Consider the following 26363-nt stretch of genomic DNA (forward strand, 5'->3'; position numbering starts at 1 on the left):
ATGACTGGGCTCAGAGCAATGCATGTATTCTGAAACTTGGCAGATAATTAGCTTAAATCAAGGCTGATGTTTTAGAGATTCTTTACATTGGCAATTAGAGACTAATTGTCCTTTTCTTCACCATTGTATGTCAGCTTAAAGTGTAGAATAGAATCTGCACCATCTCCTACTAATGTAACTAAGCATTTGTGTAACATTTCAAGATGTTGCCTGGAAGCATCTCAAGATATGTGACAGACAAGATAAGAACGAGGAATGGCTGCTCAAACATCTGGATAATATCCTAGGTACCAGACATCAGGTGAATGCAGAATTGATTCTAAACTCCAATAGCCATTAGAAAAGGGGACGTTTTTACTATTGTAAAGATGGAGACCTGGGAATTTAAAATCCAGTCCTTTTCTGCCTCTGACACAATCATTCCTCAAATTCCTTTATGTTGATAGGACTTAGCTCACATTCGTTTGTAGATTAATTAAAAGACAGAAAAAACTTCAGATGCTGGAATCTTGAGCAAAAAAACAAAAACTGAGGAACTCAGTGCCTCAGACAGCATATGTGGAGGGAATGAACAGACAATGTTTCAGGTCAGGACCATTCTACAGATTCGAGTCTAAAGAAGCAACCTGACCTAAAACTGCACTGGGCCTCTTCTCGCTGGAGTTTAGAAGGTTGAGGGGGGACCTAATTGAAACTTACAGAATAATGAAAGGGATTGATAGAGTGGATGTGGAAAGGATGTTTCCACTGGTGGGAGAGTCTAGGGCCAGACGTCATAGTCTCAGAATTAAAGGACGTTCTTTTGGAAAGGACGTGAGGAGGAATTTCTTTAGTCAGAGGGTAGTTAATCCGTGGAACACATGCCACAGAGGGCTGTGGAGGCCCAGTCAGTGGATATTTTAAAGGTAGAGATAGACAAATTAGAAAGGGGTTATGGGGAGAAGGCAGGAAAATATGATTAGGAGGCAGAGATCAGCCATGGTTGAATGGCGGAGTAGACTCGATGGGCCGAATGGCCTAATTCTACTCCCATAACTTCTGAAATTGTGAACTTGTCATCTATCTACTCCTCCTACAAATGATACCTGACCAGCTCTTTTTTTGCTGCAAACTAATGTCATATGCTACTCGTTTAAGGATTTTGCACAGTGTATTGGCTTCTGTTGCTCCCTCTTTATTGTGCCAACCATTCATATAAAAAAACCTAACAATGAACATTTGACAGAATTTCTATAGCGCCATCACCTGTTTAAAATTGGTAATGTGGAAGTTGGCTTTGATAAATGATTGACCCGCTCAAAGAAGAAGCCAATGCTTCAGGATTTTATGCAGAATTTTATCCTATATTATTCCGTGAATCAATGCTTTCATTAATATTAGTAATGTTAAATGTCCCATGAATCCAAGGTCAATAATCATTTAAAGGACAAAGTGATTAATTTCAATAGTTAAAGCCACTTTTTCAAATTATAAAATATTTAAGTTCAGTTTTTATAGAGGTAAAAGTTCATACGTTCTCGGAGCAGAATTAAGCCATTTGGCCCATCAAGTCTACTCTGCCATTCAATCGTGGTTGATCTATCTTCCCTCTCAACCCCATTCTCCCTGCCTTCTCCCCATAATACTTGACACCTTACTAATCAAGAATCTGTTTATCTCCACCTTAAATATATCCATTGACTTGTCCTCCACACCCATCTGTGGAAATTTCATTAAAAGCTGCATAACTACTGTAACCCACTGTCACCTTCCTGCAAAACCTACAGTAATTTGGGGATTAAAACATCAGTGTGATGTAATGTGGAATTCATTGTCAAAGATTTTCTGCGACCAAAAATTGGTTGCCATAGAGATAAGCAATAATCCTGTAGTCGTAGGTGCAGTTGTAGTGGGGTCGCCATGTAGTTGTAAGTAGTCGAGGTAGTAGTAGGTAGTTTTAGTTAATCGCCTTTGCTGACCGGTCATTTGCATTGGCTCATTGGGGGGGAAAAAACGTAAGCAAGAGTTTTCATAACCAAGGATAACTGACCGATAATGTTAAATGTCCGCCAAATTTCTCAGCTGTGTATCTCTGGCATTAAAAGTTGTCTGGCTTCTAAAAAGTTAGCTCCACCCCTTCTCCCCCCTTCTCCCCCTTTTTCCCCACTTCTCCCCCCCTCACCCCTCCCCCCTCTTTGAAAGGACTTACCGTACACTGCTAGCCATCTTAATTACAGCGCCAACCTTCCTGTTCATCGCGTTGTGTGTCTGTATCACCTTGGCTATGCACCGTGTGAATTTCAGACAGCGCTCCCCTCCGCTTACCCTGGCCCCCGCCTTTGCGATGTGTTTGTGTGTTTGTGTGTGTGTTCCACTCAGACATTCCAGTTCCCGGTTTTTCAGGCGACTGCATGCAACTTAACGGTCGCCGGCGGTCCACTGAGAAATCGCTTAAGCGGGACCGGCCAGTAAGGATCATACCAAACATACCATCATGAAGCAAATATAAGATGGAGATTATTTTGTTGTCGATGGGTGAATTTGATGACAGTCTATCAGGTGTTAGAGGTTATGGGGAGAAGGCAGGGGAATGGAGTTGGGGGGGGAGAGAAAGATCAGCCATGATTGAATGGCGGAGTAGACTTGATTGGCTAAATGGCCTAATTCTACTCCTATCACATGATCTATCCTGATTGTTGAAGTTAACTACTTTAGTAGGTCGAGCAGGCCACGTTTCGTGGTGGATTCTGCTCTCTGCATTTCTCAGAGTTGACATACAATGACGATCATATCCACTGTGCCTCAAGACGGACACACTCCACAAATGAAAGTTCTTTAGCCACTTATGGAGATTCGTCTGTAGTTACCACTGTCAGATTACAAGATTGAATGATTCCCCATGGAGAACATGGATTTCATTGTGATCATTGTTTCCCCTACTGATACCCTACTATGACTAACAGCTGGTAATGTAAAATATATATTACAAAGAAATGATATGTTGTTACCATAATGGGACTAGCCTGAATGAGTGGACCTGGACTGTATTCTTAAGATCTCATTGAATCTTACAAACTTCTCCGACATCACCACTGGATTGACAGATGGTTTCTTCTGGCAGTGGAGTCTAGAACCAAACGTCGCAGTCTCAGAGTAATGGATAGGTCATTTGAGGCTGAGATGAAACCATGTTTCTTCTCTCAGAATCTGGCAAACCTTTGGAACTCTATAGCCCATAGCACTGTGTCAGTTCGGTCTTTGAATTAATTCAGAGCAAAGATTGATATGTTTGTCGGCATTGAGGGAATTGAATGATATGGGAATCAAGAAGAAAGAATACTGCTTGGGGAGAACACCATCCAGGATCTCAAAGAATGGCAGAGCAGGTTTGAATGGTCAGATAGACTTCTACTGTTCCTATTTTTTTATGTTCTTATGTTCAATTAAAAAAATGTTCAATGCACAGATACAAATTATTTTATTAGTTTTGTATGCACTATAATAAATGAAATGTAGATTTTGCTTAATTACTGCAACCAAGACTACACTGTTAACAGCATCAAAATGCTGGAGTAACTCAGCGGGACAGGTGGCATCTCTGGAGAGAAGGAATGGGTGACGTTTCTGGTCGAGACCCTTCTTCAGACTTATTCTTCAGAGTTGCTGGCAGTCCAGCTGAGTTACTCTCACATTTTGAGCCGATCTTCGGTTTTAATCATCATCTGCAGTTCCTTCCTACACTATATTGTTGATAATGTATCTGTTTATTGCTTTGAACAATCACAAATTAAATGTCATAATTTTTCACCTGCCTGAACACTTTTATACGATTTGGTCACAAATGAAAATCCTGATTTCATACTTTTTTTTTACCATATAAGAGCTTTTGTGCATTCTGCCACAAATGTTAGGCTCTGGGCTCGCCTTTCTATTCACTCACTATGTTCTGTGTGCCCAGTAGATCAAATGTACTCTTCAACATTCCCTATGATATGAAGATTAGCATTTTGTCCTGTTGCATCCAGCAGATTGAAGCTTAAAGGCATAATTTTCAGTCTGCTTTGAAAAAATTCCTTCATCGTTTACGTTCCAAAATAATTCTCCTCACAATGATGTTTGCCATGTACTTTTTAGCTTTTGTACTTATGTTGTAGGACTAAAGTTAAGCTAGTTAGATAGAGCTCTAGGGGCTAGTGGAGTCAAGAGAAAAAACATTTTCACGCAGAGAGTTGTGAATTTATGGAATTCCCTGCCACAGAGGGCAGTGGAGGCCAAATCACTGGATGGATTTAAGAGAGAGTTAGATAGAGCTCTAGGGGCTAGTGGAGTCAAGGGATATGGGGAGAAGGCAGGCACGGGTTATTGATAGGGGATGATCAGCCATGATCACAATGAATGGTGGTGCTGGCTCGAAGGGCCAAATGGCCTCCTCCTGCACCTATTTTCTATGTTTCTATGTTAAAGTTAGGTTTTATGTGAATCATAAGTTCCCAAACATAGCTTTTGCCTTAAATTTTTCATATGCATCAAGAACAAAGACTCACCAGGACTTAGTGGAAAATCTCAGGTGCACAGGTAACAGTTTTCTTTACAACTGATGAAGGGAGCAGCTCCTCACTGGTGATGCATGACCAGAAAATTAAAACTTTTTGTCACGATCATAACCACATTATCTATTATGCTATTGCACTGAGAAGGTTTAGTGCACTCCTTTATAAATGTCTTGCCCCTCTCTATGCCTGCTGTTACTCTTGCTTTTACAATCCCACTGCCTTTCTGATATAGTTACAAATTTGACCCTTACATTTTACTCTTTCTGGAAATAGGGTTTATTTCCAACAAGTAATGTGCAAGCATCCTTAAAGCATTCTGTTTGGCATCACTACACCTGTGAATAACATGGATGTTAAAATATGTGAAGCAGTTCTTTATGTTTTGTGTAACAATCCTTCATGGATAAAGAATCAGTTGAATATATGTTTTCTCTGATTGATCAACTTTATTATGATCTCACATGGTTCTCACGTTATGAAATTGGTCATGGAATGTTACGTAGTAATTAAATATGTGGGCATATGTTGTGCAATTATAAAGACATTGCCCAACAACAGGAATAACCTGTATTCCTGTCAAAACAATAATTCAGGCAACTGACATGAATCTATATAATTTCACACTATCAGCTGATTTACAGTATGATGTATGAAATTGGTAGCAATTCCAAATAACTGAGCTAAAAAAAAATTTTGGGGGGAAAATATTGCTCACAGAAATTAGTCTTTTCCACAGAGGCTGCTTTGCAACTGGCGACAGTTGGCCTTTATATTCCAGTGAGAACCCCTTTGCCTTTGAGAATACAGGCCACCTACATCAGATACACCAGATGTTGATAAATGTTGGCACATTTAGAAATTCCTGTGAGCTATTTTTATCCTCCTTTCATCGAGTACAACAATTTCAATCTCTGCGCTTCAAAATATTTTGCAATTTCGGTTTAAGCCTAGCATAAAATATTTCCGCCCACATATCTTCCATTCCTTTACATCAAATGCACCAAAACAATATAGGAGTTGTGAAATAATATAAAACATCAGTTTGCCATTGACATTCATTTAGGTTTATTGAGTAGTGGGCAAAACAGCTTCCAAGTTATCTCGTACATCAGTCTGAAGAAGGGCCCCGACCCGAAATGTCGCCTATCCATGTTCTTCAGATCCGCTGAGTTATTCCAGCACACTTTGTCTACTTTTGTAACCAGTTTCGTCAGTTCATTCTTCCTACATCTTATTTCCTACTCTGTTTATTCATTTAACTTTTAGTTATCTAATGGGATCATATATGACACAGTGTGTAGTTTTTCCCTTGGTTTAAATCACATTGGTTTAAAATGGGGAGTTTTTTTAACAATATTGGGTAAAGGTGCGCAATTTCTTTTTTAATATTTCTTTTCAAAAGATAAATTATTACCAAATCTGTCATCTACTATCCTTGGTAAATCAGGTTTTGTGTGGTGCTCGGTAATTGAAGTTAATGATGGTGACAGTGTATTCCAGCATAGACAACAAACCAACAACAAGGTCTGGGTAGAATTAAAGTTAACTAGAATCCTGGCTCTTTATTATGTCTCTTGTTGCAGGTAATGGTGAATGTAAAGGAGGGGAATGCCAATGCTACTCGGGCTGGCAAGGTGAAAGCTGTAACTGTTCTTCATCCCTGATGTCCTGCAGGACAGGCCAGGGTCAGATCTGCAGTGGAAGAGGGACCTGCGTCTGTGGCAGTTGTCAATGCACTGAGTCCAGAGCGTCCGGCCCCTTGTGTGAGGTGTGCCCCACGTGTGAGAACTCCTGTGAAAATAGCTGGTACGCTTGTGCAATTCTTTACATTCATTCTTCCACTTTTTTATTTGCCTCTAATATTTACTGAAATTAATTTATGATAACATGTATTTTGGCTGATGAGAAGGTAATTATTTTAAATCAGCACAGACAGCTCAACAAAATCTGTTATGGGGTAAATTTACACTGAGAATAAACATACTACAGAACTAGAAATAAGTCAATGTGTTACCATAGAAAGAACATCCTATTATTGAACTCTCGAATACAATATATTTTTAATATCATTTATGATTTAGCTTTCACATCACTTCTAGGGTAATAAAGTAAATGCCATCAGCATATATGAGATCTTGGGGGTAAATAAGCAGAGACTCCGAAAGACCATTCCCAATGCCAAGCAATGTGTGCCTCTATGCATGGGTTGTGTGCTGCTATTAATTTCCTCTGAATTGCTCCCAGTCCCAGACGTTGTGTCCGCTAAGCCATGGCTAACCTTTCTTTCTGAACCCACAAATTTGTAACCCTCAGACTTAAGCTCCCTCTTAACCCAAACCCCATTCTCAGTCTCTCTCTGATCACCAGCATCATCACCCTTTCCATTTCCATTGTATCAAGACACAAAGGAGATTGCTGTTCGTCTCCCACCCCCCCCCCCCCCCAACCATCCCTCACCCCTTTATCTAACCTCCAGTGCAGCCTTTCTTGCAGCAGGTCTGTGGCTACCCCATCGGGGTGTTGTTTGTATGCTGCCTGTCCTCCCTGTAGTTAGCAGGGAAACAACACAGCACCTGCACCTTCTGTGTACAACTCCAAATGGGAACTGCATATATGCCTGAACCCATGTCCAAAATGCCATAGTACTTTTTGCATATTGTTGCCTACTTTTATGAATTTTGTCAGGCGATCCAGGGAGCACGCAACACTAAAAGCTGCTCATATTTAGTGCACCACAAGAGTAAAATTTGTTTTCTAGACAACTGGTTTCATCTTCGAATCATCACCTGAAACCATTCACCTACAAGCCATCCATTGTTGAAAGATTTATATGTGTCTTGATTTTCTTTAAATTTTGTTTCTTATGCCATCTTTTGTCTCTGGAACTGGTGAGCTATAATGCTGAGAACTATATTTTGCACTCTGTATCTTCCTTTTTGCTCTACCTATTGTATTTAAGTTTGGCTTGATTGTATTCATGTTTAGTATTATTTAATTGGCTAACATGTAAAACAAAGCTTTTCACGGTACTTCGGTACACCTGACACTAATAACCTTAAACAAAGGAGTGCATTGGAATGTTTATTATAGCAAATTATCCATGCATGAGAAACCTTCATAACCAATACAAGTTTTTTTGAATATACATTATTTTCTTGAGATTGATATGAATCTTGAGCAATAAAACCCACATCCCAATGAAGCAAGAGCAGACCACCCAGAGTAAACTTTTGTCACCTCAATCTTTTTATCTAGTATTCCATCTGGTCATATTTAGAATTATTTGTAATAATTGCTCCATTATTCAATAAAACACATCAAATCTTGTTTTCAAACTTCAGTTGATGCTCCACCCACAGCTTTAAAGCAAGTAGCTCCGGGTTTTCATTTAAAAATATTAGTATAGAAGTTGGAAGGTCATGTTGCCGTTGTATAAGACGTTGGTGAGACCGCATTTGGATTATTGTGTTCAGTTCTGGGCACCGTGTTATAGGAAAGATATTGTTAAGCTTGAAAGGGTACAGAGAAGATTTACAAGGATGTTTCCAGGGCTAGATGGTCTGAGCTATAGGGAGAGGTTGAGCAGGCTGGGTCTCTATTCCTGTAGCACAGGAGGATGAGGGGTGATCATATGGAGGTGTATAAAATCATGAGAGGAATAGATCGGGTAGATAGGTGCACAGAGTCACTTGCCCAGAGTGGGGGAATCGAGGACCAGAGGACATAGGTTTAAGGAGAAGGGGAAACGATTTAAGAGGAATTTGAGAAGTGCATTTTTCACACAAAGGGTGGCGGTTGTATGGCACAATCTGCCAGTTGAGGTAGTTGAGGCTGGTACTATTGCAACATTTAAGAAACATTTGGACAGGTACATGGAAAGGACAAGTTTGATGGGATATGGATCAAATGCAGGCAGGTGGGACTAGTGTAACTGGGACATGTTGGCCGGTGTGGGCAAGTTGGGCCGAAGGGCCTGTTTCCACACTGTATACCCTATGACTCAATTACTCTATGACACTCTTAGATGCCGCCAACTGAAGAATCCCATGTGGAGCAAATTCAGCGCTACCAGTTTCAGAAAATGGCATTAAAACAAACTTTAAACATAAATATTTAGATGGAAGGTGTCTGGCAGGAATCACTCAAGAGACCAGAAAAGCAGAAAATCAAAAGAAAAAACTAGTTGCTGGAAATCCAAAATAAAACCAGAAAGTGTTGGAACACTCAGCAAATCAGTGTGTGTGAGGCGAGAAACAGTGTAAATGTTTCAGATCAAAGAACCTTCTTCAATCTGAAAGCTTCCACATATTAACATGGCAATATAGATCCAGATTTGGTGAAATCTGCTACTGATCCTTGGTGTTTTTGTTTGCTGCCCAGAAATACGAGCCAGACTTGAGTTAAATGCTTTTTTTGTTTTTTTTAATATTTTATTTTATTAGAAGTAAGTACAATCATATGGCACCAAAGTGCCTAATATATATTTTCATAATACATTTTATGTACAGCTTCTTTTTTTTTTGTTATATTAAAGAAAGATTAGAATAAGAAAAAGAAATTAGATAGTAAAGGATAGAAAGACGTGAGATATATAGTGTGTGAAGAAAAAGAAAAAAGACGAATGAGTGAAGAAAGTTGAGAAAAAGAAAATAGAAAAAAGAGAATAAAACATTAAAAAAAAAATTTTTTAAAGTAAGGAGATCATTGTTTATAATCTTGACCAACCCTCATCCAGTCCTGAAACAGTTATTTTTTACAATTGTGTTGCACCATATGATCCCAAAAAGATGACAAATGGAGACCAACTCGTTATGAATTGGTCTGATTTATCCATTAGGAGGAATCGCATTTCCTCAAGATGTGCGATGTCCAACATACTTGCGATCCACATTTTAAGCGTTGGTATTGTTGTATTTTTCCAAAATTTAAGTATTCATTTTTTTGCTATTATTAAACCATAGTTAAAAAATAAATTTTGAGATGTGTTCAATTTATTCCCATCTTCCATTATACCAAATATAATCATTTCAGTATTAGGTTCCATTCTTATCTTAAATAATTTTGTAAATATTTCGAAAATATCACTCCAAAATCTATAAAGTTTTATGCAGCAAACTAAGGAGTGCGTTATAGTTAAATGTTTTTTTAAGCACATTATACTCTTAATGTATTTGGAGCACCTGATTTTGTTTGACTGATTCTATATTTGGCTGAAGAGCTTCCATTCAGTCAGATTAAATTCACAGGTGCACAGGCTAACTGTGTATATTGATATTAATGTTACTTTAACTTTTCCTTTCCAGGAAATGTGTACAGTGTCATATATTAAACTACTGGACCGTGTATCCTGCCAATTGCAGCACCTTGTGTTCTCAAATGGTGGTGGTGGACCACATTTCAGGTATATGTTGCTTTTGGTACTTTTATACTGCGTTTTGAGGACTATTAATTTTGTATCTGCAATGTAATACAAAAAACTTTTAATATAAAAAAAACAGACTGCCTTGGGGGCTCTGCTTCAGTTCTTTTTACTGAAGATGCTGCCCCAGTTTCTGTTACTCTTTTCTATTCAGTCCAGGCTGCCAGAGTTTGTCACTTGATTCACTTTACTCCTTTACATCTGCACTGCTTGTGTGTAACTTGCTAACAATGTATTAACCTCAATGTATTAAACTATCAACATGGAAAGCAGTTCATGCAATGCCTGGACACGATAGACATTAATCAGCAAGGCATTTATAACTCAGAAGCAGAATGCAGATGTTACAAATCTGGAAAGCACAACATGCTAGAAGTACTCAGTAAGTCAAGCAGCATCTGTGGGTAGAAAATAAAAAATAACCTTTAATGCAGTTATCTTTCATTACATTTTAGGCATGTCACAAGATTGTATTGTGGCAGGAAGGAAAATAAATCTTGAGCTAAACACAAAGTGCTGGAGGCATCAGTGGGCCAGACAGCATCTGTGGAGTGAAATATGTACTTAGGCCATCATTCTCCAGCACTTTGTATTTTGTTCAAGATTACAACATCTGCAGTTCCATGTGCCTCTGGAACACAAACGTTTTTGTCAATTGGTCTGAATATTATTTCAACACTTTTATAATAACTGTGTGATGTCAATAAAAAGCAAGGAAGCAATAAGCAAGACTTTAATTCTCAGCAGAGATATACAATTCCAAGTGTGTCTGTCAAAGGGTCCTGACCTAATATGTCACCTATCCATGTTCTGTTGAGATGCTGCCTGGCCCGCTGAGTTTCTCCAGCACTCTATATCTTCTTTTGTAAACCAGCAAATGCAGTTCCTTGTTTCTATACTCCAAGTGGAGTGGGGAGCATGGTATCGCAGCAGTTGTTGCCTCACAGCACCAGAGACCCGGGTTTGATCCTGACTACGGGTGCTTGTCGGTACGGAGTTTGTACATTCTCCCCGTGACCTGCGTGGGTTTTCTCTGAGATCTTCGGTTTCCTCCCATAATCCAAAGACATACAGATTTGTAGGTTAATTGGCTTGGTACAAATATAAATTGTCCCCAATGTGTAGGATAGCATTAATGTGCGGGGATCGCTGGTCAGTGCGGACTTAGTGGGCTGAAGGGCCTTCTTCCGCGCTGTATCTCTAAGCTAAACTAAAAAAAAGTCTCACTAACATAATTTTCTATCGCACCCTCTTAACTAAAAGTTGTTCCATCGATTTTGGTCTGTTAAAGTAAATATTGGCCAGCTGTTCAAAATTATCTGGTTTATCCCATGAGTAATATTGATTATTTGTTGACTTCACGAGAACAGAATTTCAGCAGAAAAGTAAACATTTGTATATTATATCTCGTTAGATTAGGCAATTCCAGGCAAATTCTACCCCATAGTACACCAAAAAAAAAGCAGTCATCCTTGGAATCACTAATGGAATCTGGAGGAACACACTAGAGAGCTATACCATCAATTTAATTGCTTTTGTATTCAGGTAAATGATATGGAAACCCTTAAATGAAAAAATGTGGTTTTGCTAATTATGTCATTATTTTATATTTCATTAGAATCTGAGGAAGAAATATCACAATACTGTGTTTTTCAAGCCAATGATAAATGGTTGTATAAATTTAAAATGGTAGCAACTAACACTGAAAAAGAACTTCTTTACATATTGAAAAGTTCAGGTGAGTCTTTTATGTGATCACACAAGAACATTACTCAAGTTGAGAAGTTTTGTAAACAGTTCTTAGTAGTTAATACATTTATTTTATATCATTAATCATAGAGTATTTCCTTTTAATATCTTGTGTTTAGATCTGTTGATTATTTTAAATCATAGAATCAAACAGCACAGAAACAAGCTCTATCGCTCAGCATATCTATGCAGATCATTAAGTATCCACCTACAGTGGTGGACTGGCCAGGGTGTCAGCTTGCCCGATGACAAGTGGGCCCCTGATGAAGTGGGCCCCCTATATCAAGTGGGCCCCTGATGAAGTGGGCCCCCTTTGTCTCCTGGCAACCAATATTTTTTAGACCCAGTCCGCCACTGTCCACCTATACCAATTCCATTAACCAACACTTACCAACCCTCTATGCCTGAGTAATTCAATGCTTGTCCAGATACTTTTTAAATGTTGTGTGAGTCACTGACTCTGCCAGCTTCTCAGGCAGTGCATTCCAGATGACACCAGAATTGGTGGTATAGTGGACAGTGAAGAAGTTTATCTAAGGTTGTCTAAGAAGTAGATAGATCAAATGGGGAATGTGGGCTAAGGATTGGCAAAAGGAATTTAACTGCGTCTAGTAGAAGAGTCTAGTAGAACAGGGAGACCAAGGGACAGACAGACAAAGTGGACCGACAGACAAAGTTTCCTCAAAGGGGACAGACAGACAAAGACACGTCTTGCACCAGACATCTTGCACCATTCAGATGATAATAGAAGCATAGAAAAAATAGGTGCAGGAGTAGACCATTTGGCCCTTCGAACAGCACCACCATTCAATATAATCAAGGCTGATCATCTAAAATCAGTACCCTGTTCCTGCTTTTTCCCCATATCCCTTGAACCCTTTAGCCCTAAGAGTTAAATCTAACTCCCTCTTGAAAGCCTTCCTCATGAAGAAGTCTGAAGAAGGGTTTCGGCCCGAAACGTTGCTATTTCCTTCGCTCTATAGATGCTGCTGCACCCGCTGAGTTTCTCCAGCATTTTGTGTACCTTCGATGTCCTTCCTCATATTAGGAGACCGGATTTGCACACAATACTCCAGGTGCGGTCTCACCAGGGCCCTTTACAACTGCAGTAGGACCTCCTTGCTCCTAAAATTAAATCCTCTCGCAATGGCCAATTAACTTTCTTCACTGCCTGCTGTACCTGCATGCTTACTTTCAGTGACTGATGTACAAGCACACCCAGGTCTCGTTGCACCTCCCATTTTCCTAATCTGACACCATTCAGATAATAATCAGCCTTCTTGTTCTTGCCATCAAAGTGGATAACCTCACATTTATCCTCAATATACTGCATCTGCCATGCATCTTCCCACTCACACAACCTTTTCAAGTCAGCCTGCAGCCTCATTGTATCCTCATCGCAGCACACACTGCCACCCAGCCTTGTGTCATCTGCAAACTTGGAGATGTCACATTTAATTCCCACATCTAAATCGTTAATATATATTGCAAATAACTGGGGTCACAGCTCCGAGCCTTGCAGTACCCCATTAGTCACTGCCTGCCATTCTGAAAAGGACCCATTAATTCCTACTTTTTTTTACACAGAGAGTGGTGAATCTGTGGAATTTTCTGCCACAGAAGGTAGTTGAGGCCAGTTCATTGGCTATATTTAAGAGGGAGTTAGATGTGGCCCTTGTGGCTAAAGGGATCAGGGGGTATGGAGAGAAGGCAGGGATGGGATACTGAGTTGGATGATCAGCCATGATCATATCAAATGGCGGTGCAGGCTCGAAGGGCTGAATGGCCTACTCCTGCACCTATTTTCTATGTTTCTATGTTTACTCTTTGCTTCCTGTCTGCCAACCAGTTCTGTATCCATGTTAATACCCTACCACCAATACCATGTGCTCTAATTTTGCACACTAATCTCTTGTGTGGGACCTTGTCAAATACATTTTTGAAAGTCTTGATACACCACATCCACTGCCTCTCCCTTATCCATTCTATTTGTTACATCCTCACTCTTTATGTACTGCCTCAGTGCAATCTAATATTCCCAAACAACAATAGTTGCACTCTTGTACTTAGGTGCGATTGTCCTTAAAAAAACATTTTACTGAATTGTCTGAAAATAAAGAATTTCACTGTATCTAGGTACGTGTTGCAATAAAGTGCTATTGATTGGTACATTTCCTTCATCAGCCAGGGCATTGAGTACAGGAGATGGGGCATCATATTAAAATTGTTAGTAAGATCACATTTGGAGTATTGTGTGCAGTTCTCGTCACATAGCTGTAGGAAGCATACCATTAAACTGGAAAGTTTCCAGAAAGTATTCACAAGGATGCAACTGTGCCTCCCTAATTTTATGGTCTTTTTTTAATTGCTTTTTCTTATATAAATCTTTCTAAAAAAATCATTACATCATGTCATTAAAATCTGGGAGTTAATTTCTGCCTGAATTGAGATGCAAATCAACATATGGATCATCAGTTGTAACAGCTACTACACAGGAAGTCATGTACAAGAGGACTATATGTGCAATACTGTGTTCTGGGTGGGTGGTTTTGTGTTTCTTCTGCTGTAACTAGATATGCATTGGATTTGGTTATGCAAAGTAAAACACTCACTTTCAACCTCCCCTATCCCTTCCTTTATCCCTTCAAATATACATTGCTTAACAAGAGGAATAAAAGATGTGCCACGTGGCACTCAGTGAAGCTGTTTGCACAAGCACAAGTGGGTTGTTTTTTTCTGGTCAGCCATCCTGTCTATCCCTAATGATCCAATTATTTTCCAAATGCAAGTTATTTATATCCCAAAGAATACAATCCAATATCATCTCTACCATTCATGTGAGGCTTACTGGCCTACAATTTCCTAGATTATCTCTACTTTATTTCTTAAACAAACAAACAACATTGGCTGCCATCCAGCCCTCCAGATCTTTGCCTGTGGCTGGAGACGATGGCAAAGATCAGTGTCAAGGCCCCTGCAATCTCTTGCCTCTGCAAACTTACCTGGGACAGATCGCATCAGCTCCTGGAGATTGACCCACCTTGATGCATTTCAAGAGACCAAACATCATCTTCTTCTTGATCTCAAACTGCCCCGACATAATAGTGCATCCCACACTAATCACACTATTCTCCATGTGTAGGAAGGAGCTGCAGATGATGGTTTCAACCAAAGATAGACACAAAAAGCTGGAGTAACTCAGCGGGACAGGCAGCATCTCTGGAGAGAAGGAATGGGTGACGTTTCGAGCCAAGACACTTTTTCAGACTGAAGAAATCTGAAGAAGAGTCTCGACCCAAGTTACTCCAGCTTTTAGATAGAAACATAGAAACATAGAAAATAGGTGCAGGAGTAGGCCATTCGGCCCTTCGAGCCTGCATCGCCATTTGATATGATCATGGCTGATCATCCAACTCAGTATCCCATCCCTGCCCTCTCTCCATACCCCCTGATCCCTTTAGCCACAAGGGCCACATCTAACTCCCTCTTAAATATAGCCAATGAACTGGCCTAAACTACCTTCTGTGGCAGAGAATTCCACAGATTCACCACTCTCTGTGTAAAAAATGATTTCCTCATCTCGGTCCTAAAAGTCTTCCCTCTTATCCTTAAACTGTGACCCCTAGTTCTGTACTTCCCCAACATCGGGAATAATCTTCCTGCATCTAGCCTGACCAATCCCTTAAGAATTTTGTAAGTTTCTATAAGATCCCCCCTCAGTCTTCTGAATTCCAACATGTACAAGCCGAGTCTATCCAGTCTTTACTCATATGAAAGTCCTGCCATCCCAGGAATCAGTCTGGTGAACCTTCTCTGTACTCCCTCTATGGCAAGAATGTCTTTCCTCAGATTAGGAGACCAAAACTGTACGCAATACTCCAGGTATTTAGTCACTATTCTCCATGTTCTTCTCCTTCGTGAATACTGATACAAAGTACTCATTTAGTAAATTGCCCACATCCTCTGATTCCAAACATAAATTCCCTCCTTTATCCTTGAGTGGTCCTATCTTCTCTCCATTAACCCTCTTATTTATAATGTGTGTATAAAAACAATGCGATTTTCTTTAATCTGATTTGGCAATGACATTTCATGGCCCATTTTGGTCCTTATAATTGCCTGTTGCTGCGAGGCATCTGGATGCTTTTTTATGGTGCATCTGTGGAAATTGGTAAAAATTGTTGAAGACACACAATTCCCTTGGTCTGCAAATGAAGCAGAGGTGTTGGTGTCTTTTTTGGCCGTAGCGTCCATGTGGTTGGTCCAGGAGAAATCGTTGGTGATATGTACACCGAGGAACATGCAGCTTTTGATCATCCCCACTTCAGCACCATTGATGCTGACTGGGATGTGTACTACGCCCAGCTTCCAGAAGGTGATGACCAGCTGTTTTGTTTTGCTGACATTGAAAGATACATTGTTATCTTGCTTTCTAAGCTGTCATTATTTGAGATCTGACCCACTGTGATGTCATCTGCAAACTTGTAAATAGAGTTAAGGGCCTGTCCCACGGCGATTTTTTTGGTGAATGCCGGCATCATTGACTGAGGTATCATCAAGTGGGACAGGCCCTTTAGACCAACATTTGTCCACTAGGGGCGCTGCACTGGCAGCAGCCTCTACCTACAGCCTGTCTGTTATTTCAATCTTTTTTTAAATTTTTAGTTAGTCTAAAGCCTTGTGTTGGGGGGAACTTTTACTTTTCTATGTGGAAGAGGGGGGCAGGTTAGGGGGGAAACCGTTTCCCAGTCTCTTCCTGGCGGGGACGCGACTATTTCTCCGAGTCGCGCCCTCGCCCCCCACCTCGCGGCCTACCAGCTGGATCGGAGCGGCCTTTCGTGCCGGGGTCCGGGTACCGGACCAGGGCTGCAACAGCGGCGGCGCAGCTCTGGAGTCACCGCGGAGCGGGCGATGCCTACCTGGGTCGCCGTTTGGAGCTCCGGAGCGCTGGGCCGTTGCTCCAACATCGTGGAGCTCTGGTGCAGAGAGCTTCCAACGCAGGCGGCGCTGAACAACATCGTGGAGTCCTGGGGAGCCTTGCAGAGGGTCTACAGCAGCAGGTCTCCACCCGGCGCGGCCTACGGACTTTGGAAGCCGCCGACTCCGGTAGGAGGGGGCCGACTCTGGTGTCCACGCCGCTGAGGACGTCCCGCAGCCCCGACGTCGGACTTGTATCACCCCGGCGAGCGGTCCTGGACATCGGGCCGCCCGTAGCTGCAACTGCGGAGGGCTTGGGGAGGCCCTGACCACGAGGAACAGTGGAGGAAGAGACTGACTTTGGTGCCTTCCCACACAGTGGGAAACTCTGATTCTGCTGTGTGGGGATGTTTTATGTCAAATTCTATAGTGTGTTGTGTTCTTTATTTATTTATTGTATGGCTGTATGGGAATTTCATTTCACTGTGCCATCTGGCACATGTGACAATTAAATGTATCTTGAATCTTGAATCTTGAAAGGTCACTGAAAAATTTGCAGCGTCATTCGGCTTGATGCGGTGGCGACGCGGCATGATGATGTATTGACGAGCGGTGTTTTTTCAAGTGTTGCAACATTTTTTTTGTCGCCGCTGGATTTTGAAATGTTCAAAATCTTTTGGTGACCGTGATATGACAACGGCAGTCGGCGAAAAAATCGCCAAGTGGGACAGGCCCTTTAGACCAACATTTGGCTGCTCAGTCAATGATTCAATTATCTATAGTAAAGGACTGATAATGCAGTTTTTCAGGGCACAGTTGCTGAGCATTATCGTGGAGTATGCTTTGTTGAGGGCCTGTCCCACTTGGGCGACATAAACCACGAGTTCTGGCGAGTTTGCCCTCGACTCATACTCGCAGCATGGTCGACACGAGGTCATAGGAGGTCTTCGTAACTCTCCTTCAGGCTCGAGAGTGGTCTCCGCGTACTCGAGGCCTCAGCTAGGTGGCGGCGTTTTTTCAATATGTTAGAAAATGCCCGCGAGTTAAAAAAGGTCGCCATGGAAAAAATCGATACTTTTTTTACTCGTAGGTTTAGTCGTAGGAGGTCGGCATGTTAGTCGTAGGTAATCGAGGGTAGTCGAAGTTAATCAAAGGCAGTCGTAGATAGTCTTCATCATAGTCGAAGGGAGGTCGAAGGAGATCGTCTTCACTCTCCACTATTCTGTGTCCAATTTTCCCGAAGTTAGTCATAGCTAGTCGTAGCTAGCTAGTCGTAGCTAGTCGAAGCTGGTCTTCAACATAGTCGAAGGAGGTCGAAGGAGGTCTTCAACATGTCATTTTTTCAAAACTCTTCTAAACTCGCCAATTAGGTCGCCCAAGTGGGACAGCCCCTTTACTATCCTCACTAATTGTGGTCTTTGGATCAGAAAATCAAGAGAGTCAAGAGTGCTTTATTGTCATGTGTCGCAGATAGAACAATGAAATTAATACTTGCTGCAGCACAACGGAATATGTAAGCATAGTACACTGTAAACAATATGATAAAGGAGAGAACAAAAAATTCAGTGTGTAAATATACACACATGCCCCGAAGTACACACACACACACACACACACACACACACACACACACACACACACACACACACACACACACAGACATATATACACATACACACACACACACACACACACACACACACACACACACACACACACACACACACACACACACACATATATACACATACACACACACACACACACACACACACACACACACACATACACACACACACACACACACACACACACACACACACACACACACACATACATATATCCATATATATGGTTGCAGCAGATGCAGCTTATGGACAGTGAGTAGTCCCTCTCATGCACCACCCAGGCACGGACATAACCCTGGAAAAAGGGCAGGCAGCCGGGTCGGGCAGATCCCTCTTCCGCCTGGCACCGTGACTCGCGGATGGCCAGCTTGACCAGGCCCAGGAGCAACCCAACCAGGACATCCTCAGCCCTACCCTCTCCCCAAAGCACAGGGTGTCCGAAGATGAGGATGGTGGGTGAGAAATGCTGCCAGAAGCCAAGGAGCAGCCCCTTTAGATAAAGGAGCAGGGGCTGCAACCTCACACACTCCATACACACGTGGTACACAGACTCTTCCAGCCCGCAAAAGTGGCAGGCGGCTGGCGAGTCTGTGAACCGCGAAAGAAACGGGTTGCAGAGAACTCCTCGGTACAATACCCTCCACCCCAGGTCCCCAATGTGGAGGTGGAGAATCCCTGCGTAGAGGGACTCCAACAGGGGGCCCCCTCTTGACAGAAAGGCAACACTGACCGCCACTTGGTGTCCGGACAGTGGACCAGGGTGAGGAAGTGCAGGGTGTGGTGGAGGATCCCGTACAGGAGACGCTTCCCTATGTCTAGGAGATGAAGGGTGTCGAGGAAAGGTGACTCCAGGGAAGGATTAGGGCGCCTGGGTCCGACGAGTACTTCCGGCTGAGCGGGCCTTTGCTCAGCCGCAAGTACTCCACACATTTGAGCCTCCCCGACACCCATTGGGGAGGGACAAGGGCCGGCTGCTCTCACGCCCGGGCCGTCACCCTCCGCCGGCAGAGGGGAGGCCCGGTCGACGGCAACCAGGTTCCAGACTTTCAACAAGTCCCAGTTGAAGCCGGGCATTCCCAGCAGGACGACACGGCTGACGCCCACCATCGGGATCCGCATACCATCTTGAAGGCAGTGGCCTGTTGGAAAAAGTACGTCGCCAGCACGTGCCACTTGGGAGGACGTCCTGAGTACAGGTATCTCTGCAGGGTCTAGAGGCGGAGAGCCGCCAAGTGGGTGCAAATGCACACCAGCGACTATCCGCCCTCCTCGATCGGTAGACTCAGTACCGCTGCATCATAACCAGCTTTTATTTAATCAAAAATATTTATTCAAATATTAAAATAATATATGCAGTACAGAAACAAACAGACCCCACCACCATAATACACGACAAACGATAAACTATTATACAACTATCTTACACTCCTTGTCAAGGATGCATTCAACCCCCTGCGGTGCCCAACGGTCCCGGAAATCCCCCAGGGCGCCCGTGAACAGCGCGTCGTCCCTCTCTAACACCACCTGGACATAGACGTAACCCCGGAAAAGGGACAGGCAACCTTACCTCTCCTGTAATACCGGTACATTAAACAGCCAGCCATGTCCCTCTCTTAGCCAGATTTCAATAACAGCTACAATATCCCAGTTACATGTACCTATCAATGCCCTGAGTTCATCTGCCTTTTCCATCAGGCCTCATGTATTAAAATAAATGCAATTTAATCCAACAGACCACCATCACTCCCTGCTGTGCGCCTGTCTATTGTATCCACTGAACTTTATTTCATCACCTTCCACACTAACCTTCAGCCTGCTTTAGTCCTGCATTGGATCTCTCTTCTCCCCCCACCCCCCCCTCCCGCTCTCTCCCTCCAGTCCATTTAAAACCACCCCATGTAACACTAGCAAACCTAGCTGCCAGGATATGGTTCCCCTCCAGTTCAGGTGCAAACCACCCCTCTTGTACAGGTCACATCTGCACCAGAAGAAATCCCAATGGTCCAAAATTCAGCATTCCCGCCCCCTGCACCAACTCCTCAGCCACGCATTCATCAGTCCCATCTTCCTATTTCCACCCTCACCAGCTCTTGGCACCATAAGTAATCCAAAGATCATTACCCGGGAGGTCCTGCTTTTTAACCTTTTATCCAACTCCTATATTCATTTTGCAAGCCCTCATCCCTTTTCCTACCTATCAACATGCACAACGTCTTCTGGCTGCTCTCACCTCCCACTTGAGAATGGCATACAGCTACTCTCATACATCCTGGACTATATGGTTGAGTCTGACATTACCCTTTTTGTGTCTATCTTTGGAATAAACCAGCATCTGCAGTTCCTTCCTACACATTACCCTTCTCGTCTGTGCCTTGGAGCCATGGCTCGGTACCAGAGCCCAGACTGCTATTGCTGCTCACCCTCCACGGGTCATCCCCCTCAATTGTATCGAAGGGGATGATCCTGAAGTCACCCAGCTGCAGCTCCAGTCCCCTAATATGGTCTATGAGAACTGCACCTAGCCACATTCTCACTGGTGTAGGGGATAGGTAACCCAGTGCTTTTCCTGTCTTCCCGCATCCTGCAGGAGGAACAATTCACCATTCCACCAGCTATCACTATTGCACTAAAAAATGAAACAGCAGATTATACCTTAACCTCATTCTCCCTCTGCTCAGCCTTTGCTCAGCCATCTCACCAAAGGCTTTTGAGCCAAAGCCTCATACTTACCCTCTACATAGCCCTTCACCTCAACATAGCCTCTCTCGCAACGCAATCATCCATTTAAAGCTGTGATGAGCAGGAACTTCTTCTCATAGTATGCTGAATCCTTATAGAGTTATCTCGCAGAGTGGATCGTGGAAGATACACCATTTAAAAAGGAGTTAGAAACATTTTTCAAAGATCGGGTAATTTGGGAGGTGTGGGGAACTGGCACGCAGGAGGAGATGAGGCCTGGGGTAGATTAGCCATGATCATATTTAATGCTGGTGAGGGTTGTGGGGCTAAATGGTCCCTTCTGCTCCCCTCCTATATTGCTTCAGTCCTGCTTCTATTTTCTTAAGTTTCTATGTTCTGATCGTGAAATAATATGATCTCCTTGCATAATTAATATTTTTGTTAAGATAATTTCCACGATAATCCTTAAATTCTTAATGATTTTATTAATGTTGAACAATTAATTATCCAGGCTAGTTTGACTGTCCATTTCAAAAAAACAAAGTGCTGGTAAATTAGTGCAAATGGATAACTAATGGGCAGCATGTAAATTGTGGGCTGAAGGGCCTGTTTCTCTGCTGTTTTTCTTTATAGCATGTGTGTTCTAAGTTTGCCTTCAGATGTGCAAAATTGTTGAATTACCACAATGTAGTATGATCGCCCTAAAGACTGCTATAAATGTACTATTATTAGACCCTTAGATTATAAGCAAATTAATTTTAGAAATAGCTATTTGATTCCACAACATAACGTCAATTTATCAAACTTGATTCATGTTTTCATTCACTCGCTAATGTCATTGTCCTTTACAAGTGCTTGGAAACCAATTTGATCCCATCTACTTAGGCCTTTCTCAATGGCATGACAGCACTGGGAAATTACTCCTCTTCACATGAAAACTGCTGAATGTAAAAACAATTTGATTAAACTAAAGAGGAACTACAGACAAGTACTGCTATTCTGAAATCATATGTTGCTCAGAATAATTACAGTGGAATAGAAACCCAGAGCTATCTGTGAACGCACAGCAACAGAAGTTGCATTCTGAAGACCGAGTTTAAAAAAAAAATATTTCAATGAGTTTGCACCTGAAATATTAGTGATTTATTATGGTTAGAATTCAGTATAAATTAATGTAGATCACGTTCTATGTTTATGAACATATAATCACAGTAATTACATGAAATGTGATGTGAAATTTAAGTGTGAAACACTTCTGTTTGTAGATCTGTCTTCGGATACTAAATTATATTATTATTTTCCAGAATATTATTCGAGACACAAGATTCTTGCAACATTTCTTGTCTTCTCTGCTGGTACAGTTATCACAGGACTAATCATTGTGATGGTGTTCAGGCAGATAATGATGCACTGGAATACAAACAAACCAACTCACCCTGGAAACAATTGTAAAATCTCTGCTCCACAAAAGGTAGAATTAATAGGTTATAGATTTAAAAGTAGCCAGAAAGTTTAACATTTACATTGTTTCTAGTAATTCATCATGATGGAAATATACTGACATAGACTACTGAGGCTAAACATGTATTTTCCTTTTTCATGGAAGAGTTATTTTTCTGATAGTTGGTTAAATACTACAGCTTACAAGCAGGGTAAACCAGAAGACCTTCATATGTAGGTACACACAAATGTGACCTTCATATGTACATCGACAAAATGTGACCTTCATATGTACAAATCGACAAAAACATCGACTAATTGTAATAGAACTAATGCAGGAACACAAACTGTTTCAAAGGCATAAGGTCAAATGAGCAGATCACAAGAATGAGGTGGGCAAACTCATTCCATTTGAGCTCACCCACTCAGATATACTGCACTGTCCCGTTCCTCTGGTTTTATCAATCTTGAGGATTTCTGCCAAACATCACTAAATGAGGATATCCACTCTACAGTGAAATTGCCATTGGCTGCCAATGAAATAAGGCAACAGAATTAGAAAATATATAGTGTAAAATGGGTTGCTGATTAATAGCCAATTGTTTTGAGCTACAGTCCAAAGTAAATTTCAGTCCAAGATGTTGATTGCTGTACATTAACAAAAACTATCTAATCAACCTCTTTGCATTTAAAACCTGCACTTGTTAATCCAAATACTGCAACTTAATGTTGTCATGTTCCTTATTTTCCTTTATTACACTATGAACAGTCTGCCTCAGTCACCTTTTATTAAGACTGAATGCCTTGACGTTCCAGTCTTCTTGTGTAATTCTGTCCCATGAAATAGAATTTTCTCTGACAACTGCTTCTAAGTAACTGAATATTGGGTGTAACATATTATAATTACTAGATAGGTTTTAGTCTTTCAGATACTACTTTGTGTCATAATTGACATTCTTCAGATATTACAACAAACTCATATTAGTAATATTTATTTCAGTATCAATCTAACCAAAACTAAATGTAAATTAAATTGTAAGGACTGACCGCTTGAGATCTATCCTATAATTCGGCAAAAATGTGGCATTTTAACAAAATATTTTATTTGATAATCTGCTGTGTTTTGTACCTATGATTCTTGGAACCATCAACCTCTGTGCAATATAATATTTGTAAGCAAATTACTGGAAAAAATAGCAATATTATTATAATTTCTATTAATACCACTGGAAAATAAAGTATAGAATTACAATAGCATCATCAATACTGAATTGGCTCCAAATAGGATATGTGAAAATTATTTTCAAGAGCAAATACTGTGATAGTTCATTGACATTCATGACAAACAATGACATTAATTTACTGTCAGTTATAGATTTATCATCATTAATATCCATATTTATTTTGGATTATTATTTATGTTTTCAAAATATTGAAATTATGATTATTTTCAATAAATATAGTCAGATACATATTGATTACCTAAAGTACACTGGGGATCAACAATAATTTGATAAAATAATAATGTAAAACTTAACACCAGTGGTGTGGTTGCTGATTAAACTGCAACTAGCATTTTCTTGGCTCTTCCAGCAAAATTACAGTAAGCATTTCACAAAATGCTATGGAGTTTCATCACTAATATACAGTGCATTCAGAAAGTATTCAGACCCCTTCACTTTTTCCACATTTTGTTACGTTACAGCCTTATTCTAAAATTGATTAAATTCTTTTTTTTATCATCAATCTACACACAATACCCCATAATAAAAAAGCTAAAACAGGTGATTAGACAATTTTGCAAAGTAATTAAAAATAAATAACTGAAATATCACATTTACATAAGTATTCAGACCCTTTACTTAGTACTTTGTTGAGGCACCTTTGGCAGCGATTACAGCCTCAAGTCTTCTTGGGTATAATGCTACAACCTTGCACATCTGTATTTGGGTAATTTCTTCTCTGCTGATCCTCTCAAGCTCTGTCAGGTTGGATGGGGAGCGTCGATGCACAGCTATTGTCAGGTCCCTCCAGAGATGTTCGATCGAGTTCAAGTCCGGGCTCTGGCTGGACCACTCAAGGACATTCACAGACTTGTCACAAAGCCACTCCTGCGTGGTCTTGGCTGTGAGCTTAGGGTCGTTGTCCTGTTGGAAGGTGAACCTCCACCCCAATCTGAGGCCCAGAATGCACTGGAACAGGTTTTCATAAAGGATCTCTCTGTATTTTGCTCCATTCATCTTTCCCTTGATCCTGACTAGTCTCCCAGTTCCTGCCGCTGAAAAACATCAGCACAGCTTGATGCTGCCACCACCATGCTTCACCGTAGGTATGGTATTGGCCAGGTGATGAGCAGTGCCTGGTTTTCTCCAGACGTGAAGGTTGACATTCAGGCCAAAGAGTTCAACCTTAGTTTTTATCAGACCAGAGAATTTTGTTTCTCATGCCTTTTGCCAAACTCCAAGCTGGCTGTCATGTGCCTTTTACTGAGGAGTGACTTCCGTCTGGCCACTCTACCATAAAGGCCTGATAGGTGGAGTGCTGCAGATATAGTTGTCCTTCTGTAAGGCTCTCCCTCCCATCCCCACAGAGGAACTCTAGAGCTCTGTCAGAGTTCTTGGTCACCTCCCCTGATTGCGCAGTTTGGCGAGGCGGCCAGGTCTTTGAACTTTGGTGGTTCCAAAGATCTTCCATTTAAGAATGACGGAGGCCACTGTGCTCTTCGGGATCTGCAATGCTACAGAAATTGTTTTATATCCTTCCACGGATCTGCGTCTTGACACAATCCTGTCTCGGAGGTCTACAGACAATTCCTTCATCTTCATGGCTTGGTTTTTGCTCTGACATGCACTGTCAACTGTGGGACCTTATATAGAGGGGTGTGTGCCTTTCCAAGTCATGTCCAATCAATTTCATTTACCACTGGTGGGCTCCAATCAAGTTGTAGAAACATCTCAAGGATAATCTATGGAAACAGGATGAACCTAAGCTCAATTTTAAGTGTCATATCAAAGGGTCTGAATACTTATGTAAATGTGATATTTCAGTTATTTCTTTTTAATTACAGCAAACATTTCTAAACACCTGTTTTCACTTCTTTATTCTGGGGAATTGTGGGTAGATTGATGATTAAAAAAATGATTTAAATCCAAAACTGTAACGTAACAAAATATGGAAAAAAGTGAAGGGGTCTGAATACTTTCTGAATGCACTGCATTTAAATATCTTTTATATCTCTCAACATTTTAAGAAAAGTCTATATTGTAGCAGAATTAGCTAAGTATTTTCACTATCAATTAACATGGAGCAATATTGTCAAATTAGCAATATCTTCCGGTGATGGAACTATCAACCGTAAAAGATGATTACTATTTAATCTAATGGACTGGAAATTATTGTACCTGATATTATCACCAGTCGTTTACCTTTTTGTTTAAAAAAATAACTTTGGTCAGCTGCTCTCTACCTTAGTGTGTTTGTTGCAATTTGATTTCAAAGCTTGCATTTTATGTGAAGAAGTTCCTTAAAGTTGGAATCAAGAGTCTCTCCCAGCATGGAAAATGAACATTATTCACAGATTTCTAGTGTCTGCAATTACATGACAGTCGATCATGTTTCCATTTTAATGAAAACATCTCTTGATCACTATCTGTAACTCTCATATATACACACACACACACACACACACACACACACACACACACACACACACACACACACACACACACACACACACACACACACACACACACACACACACACAAAACACACACACACACACGCACACACATAGAAATCTTAACTAAAATCTCCAATGTCAGTTAATTCAAAAAAAGGACTGATGTTAACAATCAACAACAGTTGCAGAAAACATCTGTCCTTTGATAAACCCTATTTTGATTTGATTTTAAGTACTATATAATTGCTCTTAAAAAAATCTTAAGATACTGTTTATATGCCTTGATTATTTAGAAGCCGACACTCCCACATTATATTAGT

General features: G+C 41.1%; 1 protein-coding gene across 2 annotated transcripts in view; it reads left to right on the top strand.

Annotated features, from left to right (window-relative positions):
• The window catches only part of itgb8 (integrin subunit beta 8), an 85167-nt gene extending 62572 nt beyond the window's left edge, over positions 1-22595 (top strand). Inside the window, exons 11-14 of one of the 2 annotated variants that reach the window (XM_033046061.1) lie at positions 6116-6338; positions 9836-9933; positions 11570-11689; positions 22229-22595. In XM_033046061.1, the coding sequence (XP_032901952.1) occupies positions 6116-6338; positions 9836-9933; positions 11570-11689; positions 22229-22440 (653 nt within the window). In that variant the 3' untranslated portion in view covers positions 22441-22595. The remainder of the gene's footprint in view (positions 1-6115; positions 6339-9835; positions 9934-11569; positions 11690-22228) is intronic. The other variant, XM_033046071.1, reaches the window with a different exon arrangement.
• The last annotated feature ends 3768 nt before the right edge of the window (positions 22596-26363 follow it).

The sequence above is a fragment of the Amblyraja radiata genome, chromosome 2, assembly GCF_010909765.2.
Source record: "Amblyraja radiata isolate CabotCenter1 chromosome 2, sAmbRad1.1.pri, whole genome shotgun sequence".
In the NCBI taxonomy this organism is placed as follows: Eukaryota; Metazoa; Chordata; class Chondrichthyes; order Rajiformes; family Rajidae; genus Amblyraja; species Amblyraja radiata.